We start from the raw sequence: 22029 nt of genomic DNA, 5'->3' as shown, positions 1-22029 counted from the left end.
ATATGAAGAATTATGAAGGTATACACATGAGGCATAGTTTGAATAAAATATTTCAAAAGGCAGCAATACACACTAAGGTTTCCATAAGAATGTTTATACCCATGAGGCATAGTTTGAATAAAATATTTCTAAAGACAGCAATGCACACTAAAATTTCCATAAAAATGTTTATTTTCCATTGTCGAGCTGGTGCCTAGACCCTTGTATTTGTCTTCAATTCTTGGATTCTTATTCATTACTGCCTAGCAGACTTGCCCCTCTTTTCCCTCTTGAGAGTAGCTACAGTCCAAATTGATTTCTTAAAAAAAGGGCAATTTGGTAACTTACAAGTGAGAAATATGAAAGCTATTGTAGCTCTGGGCTCCATCATCCTAATTCTATATTATTTAAAGACATCTGAGCTCTGCTAAGATAAGGAATGAAGGCATTGTAGCTGCTGACTACATTGTTCATTCTGCTGCCACAATAAGTTGCACAAGTGGCTAGGACTTTCAGGGAAGACTTGGGAGAAGATGGTATCTGATTCTTTCATGTGCTTTATACACAGAAATACCCACCCAGTGCAACTACACTACACTTTGAATTCTATGCAGACCCTGGGGCCGAGGTCAAAATCGAGAAAAGGGTGAGTCTCAATCAGACTTGTTCTGATAGAGTCTGTGATCTACTGTAACTGGGGTTAACTTTTCTACTAGAACTCCTCAGTTAAATGAGGGAATGGTTTTGAGCTACATTGCTGCCTTCCCAAGCTAAAAATACCTAATAGCTTCTCAAGAACAAGTATTCATTGTATGCCCACCCAGCTCTGATAGGTTTGGACCTTATGTTGAAGCTACCAAAAGCAAGACTCTCTATATGGGGCCCCTGCTGTAACTTGTATATTTTTCTCAGTCTCAGTTCCAACATGCAGTATAATAGTCTGGATAGTGATGGCTCAACTTTCTCTACTTAAGCCAGCCTACAAGAAGTCTGTATATTTCTTACCAGGGTCCTGCTTCAATTATCTGGTCATTCCATATTTGGAGATACTAAAATTCAGTTTGGTTTAGAAATGGTCTAGTGAAGGAGGTTTTTTTTCCTTTGCCTGCAGTATAGAATAACAAAAAATAAATAAACTTTCTACATTAATGGCACCTTGAAAACAGCATGGATTCAGTCTTCGCTATGAATACAGAGACTGTGGGGATTAAGACAATGAAGGTTAAAAGGGGACAACGAAGACTATGAAATGTGTCTGGTTGTGTGCATTATATTTTCATGCTACTGGTTTCAAAGAAGCTTTCCTGAGAATAGTCGGTATATAAAATGGGTATTTTGGCAGACTCTAAAATTAGCTTGATTGTAAGAGCACTCAGTCAGGCTTCAACTTAGGGTGACATCTTGGTTTTCAGATAGCTCTTGCAGGGGAAGCTAAGGTATATAATGACTCCTAACAACTCTCCTATCTTTTTAATTTCAGACAACTAGTAACACACTACATTATATTCACATAGAACAACTTGACAAGGTAAGAGGAATCTTTGACTATTGACTATTTCTTAACATTTGGTTTACTTTTTGTTCCTAACTATTTTTTTTCTAATGTAGATTTCAGAAAGTCCTTCTGAAATAATGGAATCTCTTACCAAAATGTACAGCATTCCTAAGGATAAGCAGGTATGATATATCCTAACAATATCTAAAGAGGGTGGATGATATTCATATAGATTAGTGATGTATATTGGATTGGGAGACACCATAGCAGAAAAAAATGTAATCAGATCATGGGCAAATCAGAGACTCTGAGCCTTTCTTTCTTCATTTTTTTATGAGGCCAGTACTTCCAAGGGTTTGTATGAGAGTTAAGTGGTGATAGTGCAACACTTTGGATACCAAAGGAAAAAAGATTCAAGTTGTGTTAATTTTTTCTGCTCATTGTGATGGTGATAAAATACTTAATTTGATTAATAACAATAAGAACCCTTGCCAAATGTCTCCAGTTTGTTGCCTAACAGTTGGCTTATACTGGGATAATAGAAATCTGTGTGCCTCTGTTTTCTCACTCCCATTTTGTCAGCTAACCTCAGAGTGGAACTGTTCTGTTTGGTACGTTAACAAATAGCAACAGTAAACCATTTTACAAATAGCTCGTTAGGTATTATTTAGCCATCAGAAAGTACAGTCACCTTTTCTACTGATTTCCTAATTTAGGTCTTATGTCTCTACAGATGCTGTTATTTACACACATACGGCTGGCCCATGGCTTTTCTAATCACAGGAAGCGATTGCAAGCTGTTCAGGCTAGGCTGCATGCAATATCTATATTAGGTAAGAAAACAACACTCTATGATTAACAAGCCCCACTTAGGCAATTTAGACTTGATTTTCTTTGAACTTGACCTGTCTTTGTTGCTGTGAGGCTTTTTGGACTTACCTAAGTAGCAAATTAAGTTGTAAAATTGCTAGCATTCCTAATGTTCATTGTATTTACCATTCTTAAGCTCCTTATTGTTGGATCAGATGGTTATTGATACACTACACAGGTTCAGTTTTGATTAAGTCAGAAAATATTTGTTAGGTATTCAATACTGTGCATTTTACTTGTGCTATAGGAGGGTAGAGTAAAAAGAAACTTCTACTGATTGGTTTTGGAATCACTTCTGGACCATCATCCTGACTCTGCAAATTATTAGCTACATGTTTATCTTTTTGGCTTCAGTTTCCTCATTTAATATTGGGACAATATTTTAAGGTCTATCCAGAAGGTGTCCAGCCATGTAATATGAAAAATAGAGACATTTATTGAAGAAGATACAAGAAACATTGTATATATAGGACAATGACACTTCAATCCCCTTCGAAGTAGGCACCTTGGGACCTCACACACTTCTCCCGATCACCATCAGCTGCCCTGTCACATTTTCCTGAATCTCATTGATGGTCTGAAATCTCTTCCCTTTCAAAGGTGATTTTAATTTTAAAACAAGCCAGAAGTCTCAGGGCACCAAATATGGGCTGTAGGGGGGCTGAGTCACCTGGATGATTTGATGTTTTGCCAAAAAATTCTGCATAAGACGTAGTGCATGAGCGGGCACACTGTCGTGAAGAAGCTGCCAATCACCAGGTACCCATAGCTGCAGCCTTCTGAAATATCCAAATATTTTCCTTGGAGGAATGTTCACAAAATTTGATGCAGATTCATTGCTCTACTCACTCAGTCATTTTGAATGTGATAGCCACATAGTACACATGCTCACTCAAAGTCCTTATTGTTCATGCGTGTGCATTCCAACCCATTCTCCTTGGCCACCAGGTTACATTGATACCATGCAAGCCATTCTCATATTAACAATGGCTGAACTTTTTCCAGACAGGCCATGTATTTTATAGGCTGATTGGAGAGTTAAACAAAAGTCTGTAAATCACCTAGGCACTTAGAAGGTATGAAATGGTACTGTCTGTTGACATTGACACTTTCATTGTGTTATTACTCACCTGCTCTTTTAAAATATGGGTTTCTTGAAGTGAAATTCCTACTCTTCTCATTGTACTCATACTTAGCATGACTTTTGATATGTTAAGTGCTCAGGAAATGTTTGTTGAAAACTGAAAGTGCTTAATCCCACTAGTTTGCAGGAGACTGGCTCAGTATTATCTCTGTGTGGCGATTCACTGAACATGCATTACATGCATTCTCAAGTTTTACTCCAATGTCATACAAGATTCTGGTTTTGTCTGCAATAATCCATAAATGCTATTCTTTACAGTTTGTGTTTCCAGCGAAAACAAGTATACAAAGAGACTAACATGGAAGTCTGTGTCCAAGGCATCTTAGACTTATCATGTCAAGTAGTAATGTTATATAAAATTAACTCATTTTTTTTCATGCTTCCATTCCCAAAATCCTTGGTCAAGACTACTGATACCATTAATAGGAATATCTGTTATTTGGATGGTTATTCAGAGCTTATCATCATATTTGATCCAAACCTCTAGAATTCAGACATGCTGTCATTTCTCCTTTCGCAGTGTATTCCAATGCCTTGCAGGAGTCAGCAAACAGTATCTTGTATAATGGGTTGATAGAGGAGTTGGTAGATGTCCTTCAGATAACAGATAAGCAGCTTATGGTAAGTATTTATTAATATTCTCCTGTGTATATTAGGCTTATATGTATTTGTTTGCCTTTAGATATTTCCCAGGGGTTTAAGAATGAACCCCTAGAGGGAATCTTGGCCCTTTTACTTCTTCCTCTGGATGTTTAGCTGCAAAGTTAACATTTCAACAGAGTTCCATCGTCCCCCAGCAATTACTAGTAGAGTGACCTAAATTTTAGAGTTTGGGGTGTTACAGTTTGTTTTAGTCACCTACTTGTTTAAAACACAAACCATGTTTACCTTTTGTTTTCATAGGAGATTAAAGCTGCTTCTTTACGAACATTAACATCAATTGTCCACTTGGAGAGAACTCCCAAACTCAGCAGTATTATTGACTGTACTGGAACTGCATCTTATCATGGATTTTTGCCTGTACTTGTACGGAACTGTATCCAGGCCATGATTGGTAAATTTTTGTGGTGGTTATCTCAGGCAGCAAGAGGAATCCCACCCTTTGCTTGTCTGCTTTTGTTTAACATCCTGTCAGCTTAACACCAACCTGAGCTTATTCTTTCTCTCCCTGTTCCAACCTTCCTTGTAGATCCCTCCATGGATCCATACCCTCACCAGTTTGCCACTGCTCTCTTCTCTTTTTTATACCATCTGGCCAGCTACGATGCTGGTGGCGAAGCCTTGGTCTCCTGTGGAATGATGGAAGCCTTATTGAAGGTGCTTTCTTTTAAAAAAAATGTGGTGGAGGGATCAGCTAAGAGAAGGTGTAGGGTTGCACATTTGAAATGGTTCATAGTGAGAGCAAATAGTATAAGAAAGCTTAACTAGAAAATGTTATGCTTAATTTTTAAAGTTTAGCCTTCAGTTATCTCATTAACAACTTTTAAGAGCAGCTCTCTCCGTAATTACAAATTAATCCTAGTCCAGATGGTGTGATAATAGGCCCCAGGACTAGTTAAGGTATTGCCACATATTGTGACCTTAAGTGTGACACTTAAGAAAATATACATAAAGGTACATGGTAAGGTCTTCTGTTAATAAGCTTTACTAGGTATTGGGCACTAGGCATCAGCTTTTTTTCTCTCGAATATTATATTTTATTCTAAAAAGTAATCCATGTCCCCATTACCTCAGGGGTTTGAGTCCCAGAAGTGATAGAGCTACTATTTGACAAGCATCAAAATTCAAGCATATGAGGGGGTGGGGGAAAATTTAAACATCTGCTTTTCCCTCCTGTACTTGGTGCCTTCCTGAGACCCTAGAATGCATGTTTCTGAAAGATTACATTATTTACAGCTTTGTTTCTTTTTCTTTGGTTTTGCCTCTTTTCCCCCTCCTTATAGGTCATCAAGTTTCTTGGCGATGAACAGGACCAGATAACATTTGTTACCAGAGCTGTCCGAGTGGTTGACCTCATCACCAACCTAGATATGGCAGCATTTCAATCCCATAGTGGACTTTCTATCTTCATTTATAGACTTGAGGTATTATCATACGAGGAGCACTTTGCATAGACCTATACCCAGTGAGACCTGAGCCTACGAACTACCCTTATAACCCTAAAGAGCCATCTTATACCTGCTCTGTTTTTAGAAACCAGGTTTTTTTTATCTGCATGTGGCATTATAATTGTTTTTAAGTCCCTGGTGTATATGTAGGATTGTCTTACTACTTTTCCCTTGATCGTAGCATGAAGTAGATTTGTGCCGAAAAGAATGTCCCTTTGTGATCAAGCCAAAGATCCAGAGACCCAGTACTACACAAGAAGGAGAAGAAATGGAAACTGATATGGATGGTAATTAATAGTTACTAAGTCAATACTTTTGTGCTTGATATTTAGCTCTCATGCAACCCCAATTTTTTATTCTTCCTCATAAATTCTAAACTGTACAGCTGACTTGCATACATTTTCAAAACAATTTTTCTACATCTATGATTTGTGCATTTTCATGAGCATTATTAGAAAAGTGAGGCACAAATTGTTGGGAATAGAGACGGAAGGTGAAGCAGATGGTAAGACTGCTGTAGAGTCTTATATTCACTCTATAATGCTAAATCCGTTTTGATTTCAAGACTTAATAGTTGCTGTCTTAAGTATTTGTTCATTATCTTCTTATTCCCACTAAAATGTAAGCTTTACAAGATGGAGGCACTGTTTTTGTTCGCTGCCGTGTGTATCGGTACCTGGTAAAGTATAGGTGTCGGGGGCCAGGTCATCAGGAGGAGGCACATGAGAAGCAACCACACGTTGATGTTTCTCTCCTTCTCTTTCTCCCTCCTTTCCCCTCTCTTAAAAATAAATAAAGTCTTTTTAAAAAACTATCTTTAAAAAAGATTTAGACCCCCACCTACAGTGCTTATTACCATATTTTGCCATGTACAATGCACTTTTTTTGCCCAAATTTTTGAGGGAAAAATAAGGATGCACATTATATGTGGGTATTACTAATTCTGTATCTGTGTAAATGTTTTTAATTCTTTTATTTATTCATTAAAAGTGTAACTCTAGAAAGCAATAAAGATATCTGTATGCAAAATAATCCCCTGGAATATAATTGGTTTTGTTTTTAAATATAAATAAATTTAAAATTGATTAAAAAATTAAAACGAAAGATTTTTTTCCTGAAAGTTTGGGCCAAAAACGTGGGTACATTATACACAGCTTAATACTGTAATTCATTAAGTTCTCAAGTGAAGAGGAGGAAATCTACATTTTTAACAACCAAGCCAGGTGATTCTGGTGTTCTCATAGAAAAAAAAATTTTAAGATTTTATTTATTTATTTTTAGAGAGAGGGGAAGGGAGGGAGAAAGAGAAGAAGAGAAGCATCAATGTATGGTTGCCTCTCACATGGCTTCCACTTGGGACCTGGCCTGCAACCCAGGCGTGTGCCCTGACTGGGGTCAAACTGGTGACCCTTTGGTTCACAGCCTGCACTCAGTCCACTGAGCTACACCGGCCAGGGCTCATAGAGAAAATTTACATTCAATGAAAAGCAGCTTATAAAACCATGAGTTTTTGCTTCCTGTATAAGCAGGCACGTGTATGTATGTTTGTGTATAAAAAAGATTGAAAGGAAGTATTTTAAAATGTAAACAATGGTTTATTGCTAGTGGAGCTTTATTATATTTTGTAAGTTATAAGGAGTAATTGTGTATTTTGTACTCTATTAATTAAAATTATCTTATTCAAGTCTATAAAATAAAGATGAATGCTCACTCCCTACTCACCATAGGTACTACTTGGTATAGTTTTGGGGTTGTTTTTTTGTGGGGGGGTCCGTTTTTTATGCATATGCAAGTACATGTTGACATAAGTATATAGATTTTTTACTGTATTTTTTCTGTAAGTATATAGTATTTAAAATGGAAAAATAAGATTATTAACACACTCAACATTTTTCATTCAATGTATCACAACTGCCTTTCTATTTGTCTGCGGAAAGCCAGCATTCTCATGTTGGGTTTCAGTCTTCTAATTCTTCTCTCCATTTTGATATCATTCATCTCACCTTAATGGGAAAAAAATTTCTCAAACAATCTTTCTTTTGGTGGTACCTTTTATTCTAACTAGTTTTTCTCATCTTAACTTTACTTAGTTGCAGATGTGACTATGGAAAATAGTCCAGGATCATCTGCCTCTATGGAGCACCGGCTGGATGTTGAATTAAGGTCAACGAGTTCTAGCAGCAGTAATATCTGCCCTGGCCCCCGCCCTGGTATGTAGACACAGAGATGCACCATCTTTCACATGGACTTACTAGTGAAGAGGGTCCTTTGGGGGGAGCTTGAGTGGTTGAAGGCTTGCTTATTATAACTAGCCATGTTACTTTGCCCTTCTGGTGTTTGTTTTCTCATGTTAACATTTATTCCATAGCATTTTATAGCTTTCTAAAGATCATACATTGAGACTTCTGCCAAGATGGAGGCATAGGTGGAAACACTGTGCCTTCTCCCACAACCAAGTTTGAATACAACAAAGGTTTGGAGAGCAAAGACACAGCAAAAAAAAAAACCAGAAAATTGAATTATATGGAAGTCTGACAACCACTAACCGGTCAACGGGGACGGTCAGAGGGGTGGAGCCAGCAGCGGAGCTGGGTCGGGCAGGAAAGATCTTCAGACCTAGGCGCGCAGGCAGCCCAGACCCAGTCAGGGTGCGGGGCAGACTGACCGTGGGCGCACATTCGCGCACAGTGAGGCGGACCACACAGGCCCCAGGGGGCGAGGGCTGATGGCGGTGGCACACTTACGTGCAGTGGGATGAAACGCTTGGGCCCGGTGACATTGGCAGCTGCAGCACCTGTGGGGGCCACGGCGGGAGGCGGCAGACGGGACGCCATTGCTCCTCTTTGACCCCGCCCCCACATACAGTGTCACAACCCAGCGACTTAGTTGCCCTGTTCTAGTGAACACCTTAGGGCTCCGATCCTGCTACGGAACAGGAACGAACAGCCCAAAAGATGGTGCAAGAAGAACGCAAAGTCCCAGAGCCCATAACTCTCAGCGACCAAGAAATTGCCAGCCTCTCAGAAGGACAATTCAAAACACTGTTTATCAGGATGCTAACAGAACTAGTTGATTATAGTCACAAATTAGAGGAACATATGAAGGCTAAACTAATTGAAATGAAGGGAGATGTCCAGGAAACCAATAGCGATGGAAAGGAAACTGGGACTCAAATCAATGGAATGGACCAGAAGGAAGAACAAAACATCCAACCAGAAAGGAATGAAGAAATGAGAATTCAAAAAAATGAGGAGAGGCTTAGGAACCTCCAGGACATCTTTAAACGTTCCAACATCCGGATTATAGGGGTACCAGAAGGGGGAAAGAAACAGCCACGAGTGGAAAACTTATTTGAACAAATAATAAAGGAGAACTTCCCCAGTCTGGCAAAGGAAATAGACTTCCAGGAAATCCAGGAAGCTCAGAGAGTCCCAAAGAAGTTGGACCCAAGAAGGAACACACCAAGGCACATCATCATTACATTAGCCAAGACTAAAATGAAGGAGAGACTCCTAGAAGCAGCAAGAGATAAGGGGACAGTCACCTACAGAGGAGTACCCATCAGACTGTCAGCGGATTTCTCAAAAGAGACCTTCCAGGCAAGAAGGGGCTGGAAAGAAGTATTCCAAGTCATGAAATCCAAAGACCTACAGCCAAGACTGCTTTATCCAGCAAAGCTTTCATTTAGAATGGAAGGACAGATAAAGTGCTTCTCAGATAAGGTCAAGTTCAAGGAGTTCATCATCACCAAGCCCTTATTATATGAAATGCTAAAGGGACTTATCTAAGAAAAAGAAGATGAAAAATATGAACAGTGAAAGGACAGCAAACTCACAGTTATTAACAACCATCCCTAAAACAAAAGCAAACCAAGAGGACAGCTAGATCAGGAGGGGAACCATAGAAATGAAGAACACATGGAGGGTTAGCAACGGGAGTGGGAGGAGGAGAAGGGGGGAGAAGGCACAGAAAATAGCATAGACAGTAGGTAGAAAATAGATAGGGGGAGGGCAAGAATAGTGGGGGAAATATAGAATCTAAAGAACTTGGGACACGTGGTTATAAACTAAGGTGGGGGAGAATGGTGGTGGATGGAGTGTTCGGGTGGAGGGGAATGAAGGGGGGGAATAGAACAACTGTAATGGTATAATCAATAAAATATATTAAAAAATAAATAAAAAAGTCATACATTGATTATTTCATCAAAACAGCCATGTCGGAGGGGAGGTAATAACTAAAACAGGAACTAAGGATCAAAGAGTTAATCTTCTTACCTCACCTTGTAATTTTTCTTTTTTACTTTGGGCTTTTAACTTTAGTATTAGTTTTATTCAGTCCTCAGTGACTTATTTTTTTCAGTGTTCCAACTTAGGCAAGTATTCTTTCTAACATCCAGAGATTTCACTTCACATGTCTATTAGTGTTGCTGTAGTATATATGAGTCTCGTAAAAATTTGTTTTATGTGCCTGCTCACTGTTGTCTAATGGTGACTCTACTCTAACCCTCTTTCTCTCTTGCCAGGAGTGCAGTGTATTCCACAACGAGCAGCACTTCTCAAATCCATGTTGAATTTCCTCAAGAAGGCCATTCAAGACCCAGCTTTCTCAGATGGCATAAGACATGGTATTTGATTTTAGAGACCTTCTTGAAATATGTTAGAGATTCTCAAAGATTGGTTCTTGCTTTCTGAAGATACCTTTTCCAAGGCAGGCTTAGGAAAAGGCCACACTATTTTGGATGGTTTTTAGTTGTTTAGTGTCACTTTCCCCAAACCTAAGGATCATTTGGAAATTTTCATAATGATTTCACCTATTTTTCCTTTTCCAGCTTTTGACTCTGTACTCAATTCCAACTCTCTGTGTCCATATTTTATTTTTTGACTCACTGTGAAAAGGCTGTTGTGTGGGCAACGAATAAATAATAGGATATGGGGAGAATAGACAAGTAGAAGCCGTTAGATGGGAATCAACACAAATTTTGTTTACCACAGAGTGTTTGTTAGATGTAATATATTGCTCCATCATCCCCACCCATCAAAATATTACTGGACTGACCATATTTTCCTTCACGTTCACCTTTGTCTTAGTGATGGATGGTTCTCTGCCTACCTCCCTGAAACACATCATCAGCAATGCAGAATACTATGGCCCATCACTTTTTCTCCTAGGTAAGTAAAGTTGATATTTTGTTATAGCAAACTGAAATAATCTGGCAGAGTTCTCTGTGTGTTTTCTATCCTTACAACTTTATTATCAACATACATTTGTCCACTGTGTCATGTGTCTTTCTAGTTGGTGATGAAATATAGGAAGGTCAGAATTTATTTTCAAATATCCATTTTTTTAAATGCCAAATATACCTTGTATAAGCAATGTATTGTGAATCATTTGTAATTAGTAGTAGTATTTTATATTTGGCTTTTCGTGCTGTACTTATACTGCAAGTGTGATAAGAAGTGTGGCTTTATTCAGTGGTTAGTCCCTACCTTGATCTGGGAAATCCAATTAGAATGGCTTCCATTCTCAGAATTGAATGTCATACCTGCAAGCTGTAGCGTGGAAAATCATTTCTTACTGTAGAAAATGCAGTTTTAGATGCTGTTGGTACTTTGTGGTCATTTGCAATTTGATACTGGCACTATCAGTGTTGCTCGTTTTTATTAACTGGCATCTATTCAATGTCATACATATTCAGGGCAATACACATAATACATTGGTTTTCAGAATTCTCCTTAAAACTGTAAAGGAATTTAGTGGGAGATGTAAAAATATAGAAACTTCCTTCTATCAGTAGTAGACACTTTTTAATACTTTGGCATATCTGGAGGGAGTAATTTTGATTACCACAACTTAGATACTCCTCACTGAAACAACATAAGATTTTTATATATTAACGTTTATCCTGTGACATTGCTGAAGTCACTTAGTAGTTTGCTATTGTTTTTTGATGTCTTAAGATGTTCTGCATAGTCTTGTCATCTTCAAATAGACAGTTTTGCTTCTTTATAGTCTTTTTGTTTGTTTGTTGTGGTATGTTAATGAATTGGCAAAGATTTCTGATACAGGGCTAAATGAAAGTGGTAAAAATGAGTGTCTTTGCCTTGTTGCTAATGGGGCAGAGCATTTAGTATTTGACCATTAAGTTTGAGGTTAGCAGAAAGTTTTGAGTTGAAGGTTTTATTCCTCTTTATCATGTTCAGGAAGTATTCCTTTGCATTATAGCAGCTCCGCCCCTTCCAAGGTTAGGTTCAGACGGCAACCCTCATGGCAATATTCCTTTGGTATAATCAAAAAAGGAAGATTCGTGGAACCATTGAAGTTGCAGGTCAAAGAGGACAAAAGAGTGACTTTGGGAGAAGCCCCTAACAGAGAGAGAGAGAAACAAGTGCACAGACCTTTTATATAAAGAGGAAGTTTAAAAGAGGCTGCAAGAGGGACATAAGTGTTTTTGGCTTAGGGATGGAGAGCAGGTAAGGGTAAGCCCTTTCAGGATAATGTAGGAAATAGGAAACGAGACTGAGAGCACTAAAAACAAGTCAGTGGAAGTCAAAAATTCCTTCTCTAGAGTCTTATTTCCTTGCTGGCATTTGAATTAGTTATAGCAGCCTCGCAGGTTTCTTATTTAAAAGTTAAAAGACCAAATTTGCAAAGCCAACCCAAATAATTAGGCCAGCAATGATTATTTTAGGTCCATGTATAGTAGCATAGAGCCTTTCGCCCCAGGCAAAAGGAGATGGCCCAGAAAAGAAATTAATGGAGTGGGTCTGAGAATCTCTCGGGGCATTTTAGTAATATAATTGGCTGTTTTGGTTTTTTGTTTTACTTGTTGAACTATTCTGTATATCTTTCCTATATTACTGGCCCACGTGCAGCAGGAGGTCCTCTTTAAGGCACAGGCTCCACCTTGACATACTAATGGCTAGTTTAATGCCAGTTGATTACCAACTGTCAGAGCAACTACATTGCTTTGCCCCTCATTAAGGGCTTTGGTGGCCTGAGCTGTTTGGTTTATGTGATCCACCAAGAATTGTGCCGTTGTCTACTCCTCAGTCTCTATGAGGAGAGCCTCTTACAGAATTGAAAATACCTAAATTTGTGCCCATTATACTATAGGTGGTGATGAGGCCCAATATAATAGGTAAAAAGATAGCCCCTTGCTCCCTTTTGTGGTAAGACTTGCTAAAGACTTTCTAGTTAGATCTAGGGTGCCTTGGGTGTTAGTCATAGGAAACAGGTGAGGGTGTTGGGGTTGGAAGGGAGTAGCTGATACAGTAGGGTATATGACCTTTCCGAGCAGGAGTTGTGTGACAGAACTAGTAGCCCAAGGGGCTTGGAGGGTAGAGTTTCTACTTCCCAAATTATATCAGGCCAGACATGTGAGGGCAAAATAGTCTCAAGAGGGAGCATCATAATGTAGGATCTCAGTTGGAGAGGCTAGGACGAGCAAGTTGGTAGGGAAGCACCAGGTGTTTCTTGCAATAATTCCATGCAGAAACTCACCAAATAATGATTATGGTCCCACCCTTGCCATTGTGGCTCAGTTGGTTGGAGTGTCATCCCGTAATCAAAAGGTTGTAGGTTCAATTCCCAGTAGGGGCACATTCCTAGGTTATAGGTTTGGTCCCCAGTCCAGGCGCATATGAAAGAAAGGCAGCCAATCAGTGGTTTTCTTTCCCACTGCTATTTCTGTCTCTCCTTTCCTCTCTGTCTATAAAAGCAATGAGAAAATGTCCTCAGATGAAGACTTTTTAAAAAAATTCTCTTCCTTCCTCAATCCTACCTCTGGCTCTGCTACCAAACTTATTTTTATATGCCCAACTATATTCCTTTTGACTTACCAACTGCCTTTTCTTCTCTCTTGTCTCCTGTCTTAGCCCTGCCACATTTTAATTCCTTCACATCTGCTTTTTTTCTGTTCCTAGTCTAGCTGATACTAACACTATCATGGATATTGTGGGCAAATTAACTAGAGAGGATGACAAGTAGTCATTATGAATATTGAATACCTCCAAGGAGGCAAGTTATTTGCATTAGTGGTTGCATGAGCTAGGGCACCTGGTAACATTGCTGGAGGTTTAGCGCTCAGGTGACATTTTGTTCCTATTAACATAAATAGTGTCCATCAGGTTGAGGAAGATATGAAATGTGGGGAGTGATGGTGGAATAATGGGGAGTGAAATGTGGGACTGTCAGATGAGGGGGAATCAGTTGTTGGGGCTGTGGAGTTGTAATGAGTGATGTGACAACAATGATAAAGGCAGCTAACATCTGGGAGTGTCTGCATTGAGGCTGGGCAATCGTTGTGCTGGAATTGTCATCGAGGATGCTGGGTTGATGGGAGTCCTTGCCTAGCTCCAAAACTTTGATGGAAAGTTTCACGCATTTGCGAAATAATTGTAAAACTGACTAAAGATCAGTATTCCCTTTGTCTCCAGGGGTTATAGAGTAATTTCTTGTGGGGAAGTTGTAGATGGATTGAATACCCCAAACATTTGAGGTCATAGCATGGGCCAAAGGAACCCAAGGAGTTTGATATTGAGCTGGAGCCGTATAATCCCAGACCCAAGCCATGAGCCAAATGAGGCATTGCCAGGTCAATCAGAGCCGAAATGTAACATGATATTTTCAGACCTGTGGTCTATTGGTCTTTTCATGCTGGAAGTGCCTGTGCACTATTATTCCACATCCTATAGTGGCTTCCCATTCAATATCTCTGTAATAGGGAAGATCCAGAACTATCATCCTATTTAAGAATATTGGTACTGGAAACTAATTTAAGAACTTCCTTTCTCTTTGGAAGAACCATAAAGTTGTAGGCGAGGCAGGGGTGGGGGGACCAGGCAGGCACCAAGACCTCCATTTCATGCAAAGAGAGACCTCTAATTAGTGAACCTTTAAAACTGTCATATTGAGAAAGGACTTTGGTAGAGACCTTTCTTGTGACATACAGAATAGTCTATTTGGAAGGATGAGGTTCCTCAATTTTCAGTGAATCTAATTTTACTATCTGCTTTCAATACAGGCACTGATCTATCACAGATTGCACCAGGATCAAAAAGTGGAGGTGTCCTTAAATGAGGAGGGTTTCTGTTTGGGTTTCATAGCTCCTTATATGGGAAGTGTCTCCTTTTGTGGCTAGGAAAGGGAATAGAGGTTGTGGTTACACTTTGTTAGGATGCCATATGACTTAAAAGGTTGTAAGTTCAGGGTAACTAAGAAAATGGTCAAAAAAGACCCATGTAAGAAGATAATTGTCCATTTTGTAAGCTTAAGGGAGTATCCTTGAGTAGGCCATTGTGTCTCTGTTAGGCCTGCTGTCTGCAGACAGTAAGACAAATTGAAAGTTCCAAGTGATGCCTTGTTTTTATGGCTTATGCCCAGACTGAATGAACAGTAGAATGTGTACCCTGGTCCAACTGGAAGTCCAAAGAGGACTAACATTTATTTAGTGAGGCCTATAATAGTGGTGTTGGCAGTAGCATGACAGGAAGGATAAACCAAGAGCAGACTTACATAGCAATCTTTGTGAGGGCATAGCAGGTTGCACCAGCAGATTGGAGCAGTGGCTCAATAAAATGACTTTGCCAGTTAGAGCGGGGGCATTCAGCCCTTTGTATGGATTCCTGTTGGTCATTATGCCAATGGCGGGACAGGGTGCAAAGATCACATTGAGTTTGGACTAGAGCTAGAAGCATGGAGATGCCATGCCATTTAGCCCAAGTTTTAAAGGTCCAGAGACTGTGGTGACTGGAGGTTTCATGAACCCATTGAGCCTTGGGCAGGGAGTAATATCTGAACGTATGTGAAAAGCATGAGCAAGTTAATCAGCTATGGCATAAAAATGAGCTTCCTCTGTGGTGGCCTTGGCATGAGTTGAGACATTAGAGACTTTAATTATAACATGCCAGGTCTGATCAGCAATGTATTCCCAATGTGGAAGGCTCCATAGGGCATGATCCTGAATGTGATAACTATTTTGAGCCTGTTACCAGGAAAAAAGCAATGAATCCGTTAGCTACCACCCAGGAGTCTAAAAGTATGAACAACGGGGATACCTTTATTGAGGTGTCCTCCAGTACCAAAATGACTGCAGTCGACTCTTGAACTGGGTTGACTCTGAGTGCCATCCTTTATTAGGAGTGACCTGTCATGGGATGGAAAGCAGCACCTCTCCAGCAGGCTCCGTTATATGTGATTGGTGTACTGCCATCTGTAATGCAAACAGACTCCCTTTCTACTGGATTTCCTAGTCAATGAAGGTATCCCTGTGCTTTTATGCCCTATTGCTGTGCCCTAAGTAGTCTTAAACACCAAGGTCACTTGGTTAAGTGAACTGCCCTAGAGACAAAAGCCTGAAGCTCTGAATTCGCATTTAAAAATAGTTTGGATCTTCATGATAATTTATTTTGTCTGCTTCACATTTTAAAAGATGTTTCAAATATTTAATCCAGCTATTAGTTGTTTCCAGCAGACTGATTCCTTAAGGTATTGTGCCTTTTTATCTCAAAGGAAGAACTTTATACATTGAACAGATTTTGTGATCTCTAATGTTTTTCATTTTCCTAAAGTCTTACATTTTATGTTAATTGTTTTCATATTCTGAATTTTATATGAATTTTCTTATTCTTTTTTATAGTGATTACATTGTTTTATTGACACCTAAACTTAAAATTTTTTACTATGTCTTCTGCCAAACTGGACAAAATAAGACCTTGACCTTGTCTTTTCTTCACTCCTTTCTCACCGTTTCCTTTCTTTTCTTTTTTAGTAGTCCTAGACTTTCCCTCTTTGAGTCAATATTTAATTTTAAAAGTACATCTTTGCATAATTCCTAAGACATTATACTTCCTTTCAGAATTTTTCTGATGTTTCTCCATTATCTTCTAATATTGCATATTGTAGATAACGATGATGTTGAACTGTTTCCTGTTCCTTTGTTGGAAAATTTATTTTCTCTTTACCATTGGAGTTCACAGATTACACCACATTTTTAGTTATAATTCTTTTCAGTGTTCTCTCACAGCACTTGGTTAGGCCATATTTAAAATTTGAGTATTTTTTTCCTTCTTCAAGAAAATGTCTTTGGTTCCTTTTAACTTACATGTTCTCTTCGTAGAAGCCCTATTTTATAGCTGGTCAGATTAATAACCGAGGACTCCTAACCATGCTAATGATATTCTTAAATTGTTGGAAAAGCTTTTTAAGAAGAGATTTTTATCTGTTTTCCTTTTTTGTGTGATTTTTTTTCCTTTTTATTGAATTTATTGGGGTGACACTGGTTAACAAAATTATACGGGGTTCAGATGCATAATTCCTCAACACATCATCTGTATATTGTATTGTGTGTTCACCATCCCAAGCCAAGTCTCCATCCATCACCATTTATCGCCCCCACCCCATAGCCTCCTCTGCTTTTCTCCACTCTCCCCTGCCCCCCAGCAATCACCACATTGTCGTCCATGAGTTTTGTTGCTCTTTTTTTGCTCAATCCCTCCACACGCCCCAACCCAGCCCAATTTTGTCAATTTGTATCAATCAAGTTTATGTTCATTTTCCACCCCGCAAATCACCCCCAGTTCATCTTAGATTGTTTTTCCTGCTTAAGCTGACAAAAATGGGTATTTTTTGATTTATCAATTCTCATAATTGTGTACTGATTTATATATATAGTAATACATGTATTTAGTGGACTAGTATGCAGTGATTCAAATTAAATGAGTTGTAGTGACAGGAAAAGATAAAGGTTATGTAACAATGAGTATAAACTTATTTGTGTAAAAATATGCCTATAAAATCCTAACTTTTATTATTTTATATTTTTAAATAAAATTGTATGTATTTAAGGTGTGCAATGTGGATCTGATATACACAGTGAAATGATTCTACACTCAATCTAACATATCTCTTCACATAGTTACCTTTTTTAATGTGATGAGAACACCTGAAATCTACTGTATTAGCATATTTCTGGTATTTAGTAGTATATTGTTTACTATAGTTGTCATGCCTGTACATTACTCATAAAAATCTTAAGGATAGTCACTAAAATCTTAACAATGATTAATCTCTGAGCAGCCGTAGTAGCACCTTTCATTTCATGGTAGGAGCAAACAAGCATTTCAATTGTGCAATTAGTATGTTTCTGGGTTGTTGTTTTTTTAAGCCTTTGGAGTTTTGCTTTTACCTGTGAAGAATCAGTTTCTCATATTTCTTTTTTTTTTTAAGCTACTGAAGTGGTGACTGTGTTTGTATTTCAAGAACCATCACTGCTCTCCTCACTCCAAGACAATGGGTTGACAGATGTCATGCTGCATGCACTGCTTATCAAAGATGTGAGTCTTTTCTGCTGTTCTGTAAAGAAGATTCCATGTATACCCCTCCCCTCAAATCTCAATTACTTTCCTCTCTCCCCTCTCCTCTCCTCCCTTCCCCTCCCTCCCTCCCTCCCTCCTCTCCCCCTCTCTCTCACATATACTTGAAAAGCAGTTTTATGGCATGAAAATCTTATCTCGTGTCTTCTATATGTGTTATTGAAACTAACTGGAACCTGGTCAACATCCCTTCTATCTCTCTGTGTTATATCCCTGGCCAAAGTTTTCTTAACATCTACACCTGAACTCTTTTATATGTCTTCAAACTCACTTTATGTTCTCTCTAGGTTCCTGCTACCCGTGAAGTCCTTGGTTCCCTCCCAAATGTATTCAGTGCACTCTGCTTGAATGCACGAGGTCTTCAGTCATTTGTACAGTGTCAGCCTTTTGAGCGTCTCTTCAAAGTTCTTCTCTCTCCGGATTACCTCCCAGCCATGCGGAGGAGGAGGAGTTCTGATCCCCTTGGTAAGTCACCAGGATTTATCATAAAATAAATAATTGGTTTGCTATTGTGCCAAGATTTTAGATAATTAAAAGTCACCAATTGTCAAGGAAACCCTTCCTTGACCTCACATCATTTCTCTGGCTAGGTGGGCTAAGCATAATGGGAATTATCACCATACATTGAACTGCAGATAGAAAGGAGTACTCCATTCTTAGTTTCTGCTCATAATATGTCTATACTTCTCTACAGTTCACTGTCAAATCTACCATCATGGTACTGGTGAGAGATGTGTTAGAGAGCAGCAGCAGATTTCCAGGTCCACTATCTAGTCTGTAGCAAGAGGAGATAAAAAGTTCCAAGGTGTTGATCTTGGTAATCTTCTAACATCCAAGTGCCTAAGATGTTTACAAATGAATAGATTTCTTTCTCAGTGTACTTGAGACCAGATCATTGAAGAACAGAAAGATGGTAGGGTTCCAGAAAGAATCCAGTTTTCAAAAGCGTGCTTTAAGCTTCTGGCCGCCACTACAGCTGCTTTGTAGCTGTTATCATTCTTTCCTGGGGCAGCCAGGGGGTTAATGGTTGTGCTTCTGTCTTTTCTCTCTCTTTACCCTGCAATAGTAGTTCCGATCCTGATAGAGATGGCCAGGGGAGAATGTAGCATACATGATTATTATAGAATATGTTTGCTAGGCTGATAATGATTCTGCCCTCCTCTCCAGTCAGTGACTTGGTTGCTTGTGGTATGTATGGATTCATTTGAGAAAGCATGGTGTTAGGAAATCACAGCAGGCCAGCTCATTTTCTTCTTTCCTCCGTATATGGGCATAGAAAAATAGCTCAAGCTCTATTTTCTTCAGCCTTTCTAACAGTTCTTTTTTGTTTTGTTTTAAGGGGATACTGCATCCAACCTGGGGAGTGCTGTTGATGAGCTTATGAGGCATCAGCCCACCCTCAAAACAGATGCAACGACTGCGATCATTAAGGTGGGAAATGAGGAGAGCAGTAAGGGGGGTAGAAAAAGGCTTGGCCTACTGGAGGTCATTTGGATTCTTAGACTGTGCCTGTGAGAAGACTACATCTACCTCATTTTCTCCATGTCCTTGGGTTGGTCCTTTGCCCATCCCCTGTTCGAAAAAGTCACTTAGTAATGCTTTCTTATGCAAGGTGGGGCAAAAGTAGATTTATAGTTGTAAGTATGCAAAACACAGTTTATTCTCGTATTGTTATTTATTAATTGCATTGTTTCCTGTACAAACAATTGTAAACCTACTTTTGCCCCATCCTGTATAGGATATTACCATGTTTTTGCCATGTATAATGTGCACTTTTTTGCCCAGTTTTTTTTTGAGGGAAAAATAAGGATGCGCATTATACATGGGTATGATAATTGCATGCCATGGGTATAATAATCCCATGTATGATGCATACATAACTATGGGTGCGCATTATACACGGCAAAAATACGGTAATGAGTTGCCAAGGCTTAGCTTTCATCTGTCAAACCACATTACCCTTCCTGATCTTTGTTTCTTGATTTTTTTTCACATTTACTAGCCCTGCCAGTTCCCTATCAGAATTGTTGAAACTAGTATATGAGTTCTTGATGGACTAGGACATGGAGTCAGATAAGTCAGTCACTTAACAGCCATGTGACCCTGAACAAGTAATTTAACTTCACAAAATTTCACTTCCCTAGTTTGTAAATGGGCTTAATGACTACATTTCAGGAATAGTGCATATAACAGGCATATAACGTTTTGGCACTCCTGTGTATAGCACACAGAAAGTGGTCCGAAAATTGTTAGTTGCCCCTCCCATTCCATAATTACTAATATTCTTATTTCCTGTACCTTTCAGTTACTTGAAGAAATCTGTAACCTTGGGAGAGACCCTAAGTACATCTGTCAGAAGCCATCAATCCAGAAGGCAGATGGCACTGCCACTGCTCCTCCCCCAAGGTCTAATCATGCTGCAGAAGAGGCCTCTAGTGAGGATGAGGAGGAAGAAGAAGTACAGGCCATGCAGAGCTTTAATTCTTCCCAGCAGAATGAAACCGAGCCTAATCAGCAGTGAGTGTTTGCAAGATAGGTTCACTAGCCTCATGATCTTGGGCTCTTGGGCGTGTTGTTTTCCTCTATAAAAGTGAGGGAGTCGGATTAGATCGTTATAAGGTTCTTGTGGCGCTGAGAGTCTGTAGGGTTTTTTCTTTGACCTTGTGTGTCATTTGTGCTTTGGTGTTTAATTGTATTGGTTACCTTAGTAAGCTGTCTTTATTAAAACCTGTTCATGAAATTGAATCAGAATTCAATATATCACTTTGGCGGGCTTTCCTTAGAGGTCTTGTTTTCTTTTTGTTGATTTAGTATTCTACATCATCGACTGCTTGATTATTTCTGTAAGTAAGCATGTATGGAACGTTGCATTTTGAAGCCTAAGAAATCTTTTAAGAGTTATGGGGATTTGTTGTTGGTTGGACTTTGTTTTTGTTTGATCACTATGTTTGTTCCAGATCAATCTGAAGGCTTTGGGATATACTATATGATTTCACTAGACACAGTAGATTTTCTTTCTTATTTTTTATTTATTTGAGTTTTTTTAACATACAAAATATGGCTATGTAGATAGTGAGATGAGGGTGGACTTTAAAGATTGCTGGCTGGTAGTGGATAGTCCACCTGACTATTGAAGGTATAACTTAATAGCCTTCTTGCTAGAAGTGGGTGTGATCTCTCTGGAATATCATGCATTCATTCATTTAATAGTCCTCTTTTGGTGTATAGGTAAGTAGTACTAAGTGAAGCACGAGCATTTTAGGCATGGATATGAATGGGTTTGAGCTTAGGCCTTAAGAGAAGACTATGTGGAATAGACAGCAGGAGTAGAGGCCTAGCCTCCAAAACCATTGTTGCCCTATTGGAACTCTAGGTAGTATTGAGCCTGTTGGTGTGAGTTTTTTATTGTTGGAAGAGAGGCATTAACTACTAAGTACATTGCTTTGTTGAGTAGATGTCTTACCCTTGTTTGAGTAGGCAACTTTACCCTCATTCCAGCAGCATCTTCTGTTTTGATTAAAATGTTTCTGGAAAGGAGGGCACTCTAAAAGAAAGCAAGACTTTTTGCAAAGGAGTCAGAATCTTAGTGCTTCCTTGCCATACCCTTGACTGTCAGCCAGCCCACTGGGATAGGGCTCCCTTTCCTTGCTATAAGCCTTAAACATGGTGGGGGCAGGTGCTGGTTTTGAGTCAAGCTGTGTACATCTACAGACAGCTTCTTTTCTACCTGGATATCTTACAGATATCTTAGATCTAATGTGCCCAGATTTCAAACTCTCATGGTATATTAGCATTTTCTCAAGCCCCCCATGTCTTCACTCTCTGTGATTTTGGGGGGGTATCATGTGTGACTGTGTTCTATCTGTGTTTATTGCCCATCTCTAAAGTGTATTATCTTCTTTTTATCATTTTTATTGTCATTCTAATACAGTTGTCTTCATTTTCCCACCACCACTATCCCCTGCCCTACCCATGCCCACCTCCCACCCTCAACCCTACCCCCTTTGGCTTTGTCCATGGGTCCTTTATACATGTTGTTTTTTTCTTTAAATCTTTAATATT

The 22029-nt window shown here is 39.1% G+C and overlaps 1 protein-coding gene across 16 annotated transcripts in view; it reads left to right on the top strand.

Annotated features, from left to right (window-relative positions):
- Window positions 1-22029, top strand: part of HUWE1 (HECT, UBA and WWE domain containing E3 ubiquitin protein ligase 1) — a 157602-nt gene that overhangs the window by 60555 nt on the left and 75018 nt on the right. For 15 of the 16 annotated variants that reach the window (XM_037033746.1, XM_037033744.1, XM_037033749.1 and 12 more), the window contains 16 exons: window positions 548-625; window positions 1460-1507; window positions 1588-1656; window positions 2208-2307; window positions 4009-4109; window positions 4392-4542; window positions 4678-4805; window positions 5432-5572; window positions 5778-5883; window positions 7687-7806; window positions 10119-10220; window positions 10684-10764; window positions 17822-17928; window positions 18255-18432; window positions 19307-19398; window positions 20273-20484. In XM_037033746.1, coding sequence (XP_036889641.1) covers window positions 548-625; window positions 1460-1507; window positions 1588-1656; window positions 2208-2307; window positions 4009-4109; window positions 4392-4542; window positions 4678-4805; window positions 5432-5572; window positions 5778-5883; window positions 7687-7806; window positions 10119-10220; window positions 10684-10764; window positions 17822-17928; window positions 18255-18432; window positions 19307-19398; window positions 20273-20484 — 1814 coding nt within the window. The remainder of the gene's footprint in view (window positions 1-547; window positions 626-1459; window positions 1508-1587; window positions 1657-2207; window positions 2308-4008; window positions 4110-4391; window positions 4543-4677; window positions 4806-5431; window positions 5573-5777; window positions 5884-7686; window positions 7807-10118; window positions 10221-10683; window positions 10765-17821; window positions 17929-18254; window positions 18433-19306; window positions 19399-20272; window positions 20485-22029) is intronic. The other variant, XM_037033754.1, reaches the window with a different exon arrangement.

This window comes from Sturnira hondurensis, unplaced genomic scaffold (genome assembly GCF_014824575.4).
Source record: "Sturnira hondurensis isolate 20B ecotype Veracruz unplaced genomic scaffold, ASM1482457v3 Scaffold0021781, whole genome shotgun sequence".
NCBI classification, from domain to species: domain Eukaryota; kingdom Metazoa; phylum Chordata; class Mammalia; order Chiroptera; family Phyllostomidae; genus Sturnira; species Sturnira hondurensis.
Note: the sequence above shows the minus strand (reverse complement) of the source record. Positions and strands in the feature narration are given on the sequence as shown.